This window comes from Stegastes partitus, unplaced genomic scaffold, assembly GCF_000690725.1.
Source record: "Stegastes partitus isolate 25-593 unplaced genomic scaffold, Stegastes_partitus-1.0.2 Scaffold731, whole genome shotgun sequence".
Lineage (NCBI taxonomy): Eukaryota > Metazoa > Chordata > Actinopteri > Pomacentridae > Stegastes > Stegastes partitus.
The window spans coordinates 251,297-262,529 of NW_007578462.1; the positions used below are offsets into that span (position 1 = coordinate 251,297).

At 46.3% G+C, this 11,233-nt stretch overlaps 1 protein-coding gene across 1 annotated transcript; it reads left to right on the top strand.

Annotated features, from left to right (window-relative positions):
- Positions 1-228: 228 nt before the first annotated feature.
- hccsb (holocytochrome c synthase b) lies at positions 229-7,287 on the top strand. Its single transcript, XM_008291300.1, has 9 exons — positions 229-317; positions 1,357-1,475; positions 1,577-1,624; positions 1,752-1,799; positions 1,951-2,066; positions 2,550-2,698; positions 4,177-4,296; positions 4,414-4,500; positions 5,432-7,287. Exons 2-9 carry the CDS (start codon positions 1,367-1,369, stop codon positions 5,628-5,630), a joined length of 876 nt encoding a protein of 291 aa, XP_008289522.1. The 5' UTR covers positions 229-317; positions 1,357-1,366; the 3' UTR covers positions 5,631-7,287.
- The last annotated feature ends 3,946 nt before the right edge of the window (positions 7,288-11,233 follow it).

Sequence of the window (11,233 nt, forward strand, 5' to 3'; positions counted from 1 at the left end):
TTTGTGAAGCGCTATGAGATGACTTGTTGTAAATATGCGCTATATAAATAAAATTGAATTGAATTAATAATGTTGTAATTAAAATGACTGACTGACTGACTGACTGTAACGCTGCAGCTCGTCCAATGGTCTTACATCATCCACGCCGCCATGTGCTGACGTTGGTCGGTCTGTGGCAGCGTCATGACGCACTGCGTTACGTACCGCACGTGCAGCGTTGCACAACCCCGGTGCGTGACGCCTCGGTTGTGTCCCGCACGTTGACATTGGGACGGTAACCTGCCGGAGGACCGCTGCTCGGCTCGCTTCCCAAACAGGTTAGTTGGTTCTGTCGCCTGTAATGTTTGGACCCGAACGTACGTTAGATGAGGAGACGGAAGCCGGCGAGGCGTCCTGGATAAAGGATTAACAAGTTCAAACAGCGCTTAGATTAAAAGTATAGAAGACGGTCAGCACGCTAGCTAAAGTTAGCATAGCTGCTGGTAGCCTGCCTAATAGAAGAAGCTGTAGGGATTAGCATTAGGCTAGTAGCTGTAACCCAGTCAGGCTCAGGTGTCGTTTGTCCTGTTTGTTCTGTTTGGATCTCAGGTAAAGTCGATAAGGACACAGAGGTGTTGAATCAGGCTATGCTACTGCTACTAGCTTAGCCGATACATGCTGGTAGCCGTAGAAGCTAACTGTGAGGTTAAACGAGGATAACTTCAGTCCAGTCAGCAGTTAACGCGCATCTTACGTCGTAGCGACATGGGGTCGTTTTAAAATAAAACGGCGACTAGTACTTGTTATCCTCACAACATGACACCTAGTTAGCTTGTGTTGTGTAATTAAATGCTCGTAAGACACCTTGAAGTTCCTCCGAGCCTCCTTTGCTGCTTACTCAACAGACCCTGTCAGTGTTACATGTCACTGCTGTTACACGTGAATAACTGCTAGAATACATACATATACCTGCTGTCGTGGTTTAGGTTACACGGATGCTATTCTTTGTCCAGGATGTAGTAATAATAATAGTAATAATAATAGTAATAATCCTATCACCTCCCTACAGCCTGCTATCAGCATCATCACCTTATCACACCTTGACGTGGTCTATGGCTCTTATCCAGGTTGTTTTCTCCAGAGTAGATCCTTGCTGGTGTTGTACCTGCTCTCAGATGCACGTCGCTTTGGATAAAAGCATCTGCTAAATGAAACTGTAGAATTGTAGGGTCATTTATTTCTCCTCCGACTTGATTTAAGTACTTTGAATTATTAGTCTGTCTGATGAGCGATAAGATCAGCTCAGAAGACACTGAGCTGAATACAGCTTGTCAACTGTGTGATTATGTCAGTGTGTTGTGTTTGTGTCCATGCCAGACAGGTCAGGATGGGAGCCTCCGTGTCCACACCTGCTGCTCCCACGGTCAGGGCAGAGGCCATGATGGCCGCCCCGCCTCAGGGCTGCCCCATGCACCAGGAAGCTCAGCCCGTCAAAGGTACAGCAGTGGTAGTGTCAGTATTAGTATGACGTATAGTGTGTAATAAACATGACTGAATCTTCTGAACACACTGTAATATGACTCTCTGTCTGTCTCAGTGTCGCCACCTTCAGAGTGTCCCATGCATCAAGCTCAGCCTGTTGCAGGTAAACAAGTGCTGAGGGACCAGCAAGACAGTTACCTGTCATCATGCTGCATTATTCACTTCAATAATAAATTACATTCAGTTGTGTGACAGATTGAATTGTGGTCCTCATTGTCTGTCTGTCTCAGTGTCGCCACCTCCAGAGTGTCCAATGCATCAAGCTCAGCCTGTCAAAGGTAGGTGTTTCAATTCTAAGGTCCGTTTGTTAACCAGGTTGTAGTATACCTGGGCATTATTCAGTAATATACAAGTTCAGCAGACTCTCTTTTCTTGACTGGTCGTATTGCTGGCCGCCGTTCCTCAACCAGGTGTTCTTGTCTCCTGCAGCGTCGCCTCCAGCAGAAGCAGGTCCAGTCCACCAAGACCGGGCCTACGAGTTTGTGGAGTGTCCCATGAAGGGTGCAACGGCGGGCATGAAGAACGACATCGATCCGGCAAATATGGTACCGGCACCACTTTAATGAAGTACAGGGGTGGTGGGTGGACAGGGAGAGAGAGGGTGAAAGTGGAAGTAAAGAAATGCATAATCTACAAGATGTTGATGGACTGCAGCTCACAAAACAAGAGAGAACATTTACACTGTTGATGACAGAATGTAATAAACACACACGTTTTATCTTCGAGTTTAGTGAACATCAAATCATTTTTATATAAAAAAAATTCTAAGGTGATACAATTTTTAAACTTCAAACTTATTTGAAACATACAACCTTGCTTTCCAATTTTTAAATGTTGTTGTCTTTGAACCTAAAAGCAGTAGTGGTCGTACTTACACCAGACATTTACTCTGGGCGTGTGTGCTCCTGGAGGTGGCCTTTATGCTGGTGATCATATTGTATGTACATCTTTTCCATGTAATGTTTTAACACCGTTTTAAAGGTCACAGTGTAAACTGTGTTGCTGGTTTATCTCTTGTGTGCGTGCAGATGCCTCCTCCCAACCAAACCCCATCTCCAGACCAGCCCTTCGCCCTGTCCCTGTCCAGAGAGGAGTCCACCATTCCCCGTCACGGTGCAGAGAAGAACTGGGTTTACCCTTCTGAGCAGATGTTCTGGAACGCCATGCTGCGGAAGGGGTCAGTCCGTACTCTGTGAATTTGTAATAATTGAAGTGGCCTGCTTTGTGCCCTCTGTGTCCAGTCACACCTGCAGACCTGTAGCCAGGCTGCCGTGGTCACCACATCCAGCATCACTAAACACTGTCTATCAGGACATTTACAAAACTACAGAAGGTGATATTTGTGTTTTTTATGCTGGAAACTATAACATGAATTGGCTGCTCAGGTCAGTAGGTCAATTTCCCATGAAGGATTTGTTGTTATTACTCAACAGAACCAAAGCTAATCAGGTGGGACTCTCCCACCGGGGCTGCATGATGGTATAATACAGACTGAATCCCAAAGCTGTGATCTCCAGTGGCATCAGAAACAGGCTCTTCTTTTTATGAAGCTCACACAGAGTAGCTCTGGTAACTTGGTGTGTTGTAGTTCACAACTTGCGCCTCCAGATGCCAGCCACGATGCAGGCAGCTCCAGGAGCAGGCTGGCAGCACTTCAAACCCAGCATCTCAGGAAGTGTTCAGCACAACGGGGACCACAGTTGCCCTGCAGTGTTTCATCTAAAGCCCGACATAGAAAATCCTCTTTGTCTTGATGATCAAAGCCACCAGATACCGACTAAACCACCGGATGGTCCACCACTGGTGTCTGGTTTACACTGAGGATTTAATCAAGTACAAGTAGTGAAGCTGTGTTGTCTATTTTTCTGTCTTGTTTAGACACTGAACTAACCTGTGCAGGTAGACACTCTGGATAGAGATCACCCCTCCATCTCTTTCCCCTGTGCTGCCTGCATGTCGGTGGATCTTGCTGGATCAGAGCTCTATGGACCATTCTGAGCCCCTTTGTTTGCAGTTTTCAGAGCCACAGCTGTGAATGAACACGTTTTTTTCCCCAGCGTGCACTCACAGTGGAAGAGCAGCAGACCGCTACGAGTCAGCAGAAACAGTTTATTAGATTATTACTACCTGCAGCCGCCTTTACCTGAGCACCATGTATCCATAGTGCTGAGTCAAAGATACCTTTACGGGTGAACAGTGATGTCTGGTCATTCTGTTAATGGCCTTAACCTTCATTCACAGAGCTGCAGCATGATTGGGTTGGAAGCTGCGACTGTCATACATGTGTTGTTCTTTCAGTTACACACCTTTATATACATGATAGTTGTTGGTGTCCAGGCATTGCTGGTAAATGCCACCAGTGTGTCAGTAAGTCCTTGTTTGCTCCACAGCTCCTATCAAGAGTATTCTGGAACTTCCTGATCACGCAGTCCCACAGAGTAGAACTTACCTCATGCCCTCCTGGTTCTGTTTGTGGCTCAGATTTCCATCATCATGTGCTCTTTGTTTCTAACTCTTCTATTGTTGTGAAATGTGACTTTAATTGGCTTAATAGCCGAGTGCATAGTCGAGACATGAACTCAACGAGTCAAGCTGCACAGTGACTTTAGATGAAACAGTGGCGCTGAGTCCTGTTTGTTTGGTTCTGTGCTGCAGGTGGCGCTGGCGTGACGATGACCTCGCCGCTCAAGACATGACCAACATCATTCACATTCACAACCGGAACAACGAGCAGGCCTGGCAGGAGATCCTGAAATGGGAAGCTCTGCACGCAGCGTGAGTCAAACCAGCAGCATCTTTCTGTACCCGTCAGCATCGGACTGCACAGTCTGCACTCTCCACCATGTGCCTGCCAGTCAAAGAACTGACATCGATGAATGTTTTGTCTTGCAGTGAATGTCCATGTGGGCCAACCTTGAAGAGGTTCGGTGGAAAGGCCAAAGAGTTCTCGCCCAGGGCCCGCGTCCGCCACTGGATGGGGTGAGCGCCTTCACACGGTCTCTGCTCGGCTTTAGTTAGAACTTCCACTGCTTTGTGGCATCGTTAGAAAATACAGGAAAGGGAAATCTACGTTTTCTTTGCCATGTCAAACATGAACAAGAAAACCTGCAGGCAGCAACCTGCCACCCTGACAATGAGAATAAAGACTGGGGACAAGCAGTAAGCAGCTCACAGCTACATTTACCTTTTAGTCACAGTGATCATCTTCCCGCACACTTAGCCCCGCCCATGACCACTGATTGGTTCAAAGAAATACAAACATGTCAGAGCTGCACCATAGCGGTGAGGTGGGCTACAGAACGGACTGGGTACCACCTCAACTCCAACATGTCCACAACTAATGCTTTGTTTGAGTTCTGGTGTAAAACGAGAATGTTTGGTAGATATCATTTCAAAAGGGAAAGCATTTTACTGAATTAAAGGAACAACTTGTTGAACATGCAAACTCCACACAGAAAGATCCAGGCAGAGATTGGAACCCAGGACCTTCTACAGTTCTGGGCCCTAGTGTCAGAAATAGTAGCCCTTAATAACGAACAAAGCTAATTATGATCGACAGGTTTCCTGCTATCAGTCTGTTCATAAATACATGAGCGTGTATGTTGGTTATCAGCCTTCTGTACTGATGAGCCACATGTAGAAAGAATTCACGCCTGCCTGAGGCGCACAGCGGGGCAGGACGAGCTTCCCCGTCTTACTGCGTTGTTGGTTGAGAACCGTGACCTTTGTAGGTTCAGTCAGTCGCTGGTCGCTCTGTCCCGATGGGAAGCTGACTGATCACTGGATCGGATGAATTAATGTGGTTTATGAGACACTTTCCAAATGTTGAGAAATACGTCAAGTTATTTTAGACGGGTGACTCAAGTCATAAAATCTGTTTTCTGAAACATTGTTTGATGTCTGTGTGCAGCTATGAACTGCCTTTTGACCGCCACGACTGGATCATCGATCGCTGTGGGAAGGAGGTCCGCTACGTCATCGACTACTACGACGGTGAAATCAACAAGGAGACCTACCAGTTCTCCATCCTGGACGTACGCCCTGCCTTTGACTCTTTAGATGCTGTGTGGGACCGCATGAAGGTGGCCTGGTGGCGCTGGACCTCCTAGAGGCTCCCACACAACCTGGTCACAAACATACACATACAAAGACTAGTCCACTGTTGTTCCTCATTTCAGCTCTCTGCAACACGTGTGCTTGTGTGAAAAGAAGCAAACAAGACCCAGAAAATAAACAGAGCGACTGTTAGCGTTAGCAGAAGCTCACACAGTCAGGCTGAGTGAGCGCGTTTCTGAACACAATCTAATTTCAGGCTTTGTAGTTCACAGCTTTATAAAACAGCTTCTCAAACTTAGTGGAAGTGTTTGTCTAACAGGTCACATGTGAGTCAACCCGCTCAGCTGAGCCCCATCGTTCTGCTCAGTCCTGAAGAGCAAACGGTGGCGTTCATACGTTCTGTGTCTCTGGAGGGAGTGTGAGAAGCAACCCTAATAATATTATAATTATGGCTGTTATCAGAGCAACAAAGGAGTCCTCCAGCCTCTAACTTCTGGTCTGTGTTGACTGACACCTGCTGCCTGGGATCAGCTACAGGTCCAGCTAGTGGACTGAGTGGCTACCAGCCAGGAACAGAGACCAGAAGTTAAAGGGCAAATAAAAGAAGGTACACATGGGAACAGGGGTGGGTACGTTGTGTGTACCATGTGGGAGGAGGGACTCAATGAAACCCTGTCAGCTGTGAAGTCTATGTCACTGTTTGGACCTCGACGGTTTTGCTCCTTTTCATTTCATCCATGTAGGTAGAATCCTAAATGATCTGCGGCCCCTTTTAGGTTGAGAGAGATGACGTGGAGTTGTTAAATCAACACGTGTTTGGGTCAGTGTTTCACTGTTAGAGGTTTCTTCTCTCCAGCTTCATCTGGTGACACTGACAATAAAACAGAAACCCTGATTAGATTAATCACATGGATTAAAACGGTTCTTGTAGTTCATCTGGAATGAATCTACCTTAGAAACTGGTTTAAAAATGTTTTGCTTAAGAAGATATATTTTTCTTTGGACAAGTGTGGCTTATATTTGTGTACACTGGTCACACAGCTATGGTCCTGATATGCTCCTAATCACTCCGCTGGAAGGCTCTGGGTGTGTTGAACCTGGCGGTGAGTTGGGGACATAAAGATGCCTTCATGGCTACACAGTGACCTGTTCTGCAAACCGACTCCCTTCCACCAGTCTGACTCGTTGGCGCTGTGCAGCGACTGCTGTGGCCGTCCACCCTGCTGGGGACGGTCTGGTGGATTCCTTTGAGAGCTGTGTGTTGGGTTATGGGCGTGTTCTGTAGACAAACAGGGTATATTGTTAGGATGTCGGCCCTGCTGCCCCTCACCAACCCTGACTTTCTCAGTTGGACATGTGGCAGAAGACAGTAGGTGATCAGGAGATGAATGAAAAGGCGTCTGATTGGCTGAAGTTCTTCATCGTTATGTTTTGCAGCATTCTTCACACGCCGTAGTGGATAATTTCAGAACTGGAATAGTTTGAAATATTTAGTGTGACATTTCAGATGCATCTTCTTCAGAGCAGACAAATGGTTTGGGTGGGCTGCTATCCATATTTTTATTTATTGTTGGATGAATAAATGTGCAACCTGTTTCTGTGGCCAGACAGAATCTCAGTGCTTCTGTTTTCAGAAAGTGTTCTTGTGTCTAAAAAGATATTTTACTTGTTTAAAACCTCTATTAAAGACGGTCTTCTTCTGCCTCTGAATATGTGTCTCTCTGGGAAACTACACTGATCAAATACACAAGAAACTAAATGCTGCATGTCGACCAGAGCCGGCCAGCTGGGTGACGCTGCAGGGAGACGAACCGAAACAGGAAATGCTTTGTCTTCACAGCAAGTTTCTATTGGTCCAACTTTGTGGCCCAGCAGACATAAGCTGCATGTGATGGACAGGTGCCAGGTGTGGTTGGAGGCATTGTCTAAGCTACAGGATGCTGCTGGACTGGAATAAACCATATACTGTGTTAACAGCGCCATCTGCTGGACACAATGTGCCATTTCCCTTTGGTTCACGTGTCAGTGGATTGTTTCAGCCCTACAGAACCACATTTGTCTTTCACAGAGTTTTTAATAAAGCAAGCAAGCCTTATTTATGGTTTCCAAAAGGAGGTTGAAATGAAGCAAGCTGACACTGGTACAGCCCTCAATCAACAGAGTAGATGTTGTAAGAAGGCTGCCCTGAGATGTTCTGTTTCATAGCTGAGATGCATCAACAAAAGCCACAGTGAGGTTCATGTTCCAGTCTCTGTTATGAACATAGAAGACGGTCTCCAGAGATCAGAGGGGCCTGACTATGTGCTGCCTCATACAACGAGAATTTAGATGTATAGTCCATCCTATAGGGAGCTAGTGACGAGGAATACGACACACTGGACTGGGAGGTATACGTTTAGGTCTGGATCACTCCATCAAAAACAACATGACTTATTAAATAAATAGTTTAGGCCATATGAAAGTGTTTTGCAGTGCAGTTTTCAAGCTGGACACTAGAGGGGAGTGTTTCTCTAGAACTGGTAGCTTCATGTGGCCCAGCGTGAATAAAACCTCATGATCTTCTAACCATTTCCTGTTACTGTTACTAGCAAATCAATAGCTACCAGTTTTCATTCTGCCACCCGGACGCTGATGACTGATGACTGATTTGCACTGTGTTTTACTGTCAGACAGATGTTTAGAGACAGATGTTAAACCAAAATGTGAGAAAACAAACTGACAAAACGGAGAGGAATCCACCTTCAAACACTTCTTGTCCTGCATTTGTTTATGATCAAGTGTGATAATTCTAGAAAGAACAGAGAAATTAATATTATGGCAAAGAAGGAGACGCAGTCCAAATCCAACGTCAGACCCGACCAGGGTGGCGACCCCTGTGAGCAGTCAGTGTGTCTGTTAAAGAGAACATCTCAAGTCTCTAACAAACAGACTCCTTGCTGATAAGCTCCTCCTACTTTACAGTTTTTCTTTAATCAACCTTAATCACCACACGCCCATCTTTACTTCTGCCAACACCGTTTAAATGCTTTGCTGGACCCAATGGGAAGCCTCACACAAGCAGGATAAGTCATTATAGCAAACTCAGCATAATTTGCCCTCTTCTTCATGTTGGTCACCTTAGTGTGGTCCTCCCAGGAAGTAGGAGGTCTGACAGAATGATCAGCACCTAGTTAGAACTGTTGCACCAACAGTTTCTGGAACTTCAGCTGCTCTCCTGGGTTGTGCTGTTGCTAGCAGGCCAGTAGAAGTGGTCCTAGCAGCTGATGCCGGCTTTTCACCGACCCTGACAAAAGCAGAAACACCTGCTATGGCTTTAAAGACTTGGCTGTGGCGCCTGTAGTAGCAGCCCTCGGCCAGAGCTCTCAAACACTCAGTGAGGATGTGCTTCGAATTCCCTTTGGTGTTACCATCCAGCCTCTAGGGTCAGCTGGGTGGAACAAAAGCCAGCTGTAGTTGGCTGAGGTAAAGCATTTTATTGCTCAGTGATGTAATGAACACAAAAACCCCAGTGACAATACAAAGGAAACCACTAGTGGGTGCTGCTAAATCCAATGAGCCAAATGAAGGCTAACATAGGAGAAGGAACTAGCTAAACAAAAACAAAGAAACTTCCTAACCAAGCTTCAACCCAACAGCAACGCCAACCCCTAACGAAAGAAACACAACAAATGAGTGCCTGAAGACACACATTAGAAAAAACACAAGGCATGAGTTTCTCCTGAACTCAGTTGGACAGCCGCTAGCTGGAGCTAAAGTCTTCACCAAGTCATGGCTAACTCCCATGCTAAGCTAGCAGTTGCCACAGGAAAGTTCACACAGAAAACACCAAGACACCAAAACAAGCAGCACCAGGATGAACTGTTCACTTGAAGTCCGAGCCGCCATGACTGTGAGGTTGGTTGTGGATTTAAAGCAGGTGTGGTGATCACTGCAGTCTGGTGGGAGGAGGAAACCGGGTTGTGGACCAATCAGCCAGATCGGTGGGTGGGGAGAGAGCAGGGCTGGAGCTCCAGACCAATGATCCCTGATTTCGGCCAGGTGGGGTCTGGAGCATGGTCTTCAGCCAGCTGTAGGCAATCTATGCCAACATTCTGCCCACAGAGGCCACAATGGACACAACACAGGATGGTGGTCCACTGACCCCTCAGCCAAACAAGCTGGACTGGCTCGGTACAACAACAGACAGTCTGGATCGAACACCTGGCCCATGAGACCTTGAACTCCACCACTCTCTTCCATCTTGTTCAGGCTCTAACTGTCCTGCTGACTCACTCTTCCTCAACTCATGCTTATCCTGGATCACTGCACTTTTGTAGGAAGGTACAGGGCTGCTCCTCATTCAAGTCTTTCCATGAGACACTGCAGCCACCGTGTGCCTTCATCATGACTTACCAATATGTTCAGCTTCTCCTGCTCCCTACCTACATCCAGCGACCTCAGTATCAGCCTGAGGGACTGGTTCGTTGCAGGACTCTCACCATAGCTGCTCCCCCTAAGATGACAAACTGTGTTTTTATGATGTGTTTCAGTGTGTCATTGTTTGTCAGTTCATGAGGATTTACTGAGAGAAACTTTAACCTCAGCATCCTCATACACTGACACTGCTACAGACTTTTCAGGTAAATCCACAGGTGCTTTAGAAGTGCTTTCTCGTCTGTCTCAATCGATCCATACCGACTCACAGACACGTGTCTCCCCAGAACCCCCGTTGTTCTGCTTACAGGTCCAGGTTTCAGACAGCTGTCTAAGCCACACAAATCTCCTGCTTCTGGGATGAGATTTCTGATTCCCCCACTTCCTGTGTGGCAGCAATAAAATCAGTGAGGCCACTTTTTGTTCTGCTGAGGCTAAATAACAACTGCTTTTATCCATCGTACTTCTATGCATCAGTCATCCTGGTGAGGACAGTGTGTCGACTGCTCTCCTTTCAGCTAATTCAGACATCTGGTCATCCTGAGGACAGAGACAGTGAAAGAAGGTCACAGTCAGTGTGGATTAAATAGATCGAATGCTTAAAGAAGTGCTTATGTTTAATGTGCACTCCCAGTAGGTCTCGGTAAAACGTGTTTGCCCATATTCAGACTTACTCATAACCATCTAATATGTTGTTGGCAGGTGCACTGGATCACAAACTCTTAACTGGTAGAAAACAAACAGGAGGATTGTACATTTCATTCATTCAAGTTTGTATGATTTATGAAGGTGAGTCCAGGTGATGGACAGTGTGTGGTGTTCTGTGGTATCTTAACCGTCCATCATCTTATTCATTGTTATACTTGAAGTGCTTTTCTTTTTGTCCTCAAGTGCCTTCAGACAACCCTAAAAAATATAAAATAAGCACCAACTCAGTGCTCTGAGTGCAAAGTGCACATATGGCTGCATTGAATTTCTGATCAGCTGTGGGTTATTCATGTAGGTGGATGGAGCAGGAGCTGAAGCACAGTGAAGGCGGCGAGCACAACATGTCTTGTGGCTGCTGCATTGCATTCTGGTCTATTAAGGCTCCTTCAGCAGAGAAGTCCTGCCTGTATGATTGTTGAATGTCAGCATAACTCTGTTTAAATCTAAGGGGGGCTGACACCTGACATCCATTTACCATCCATGTTGAACACAACAAGGTGTTCCAACACGACGTCTCTTCGGCTGTAATTGGCCA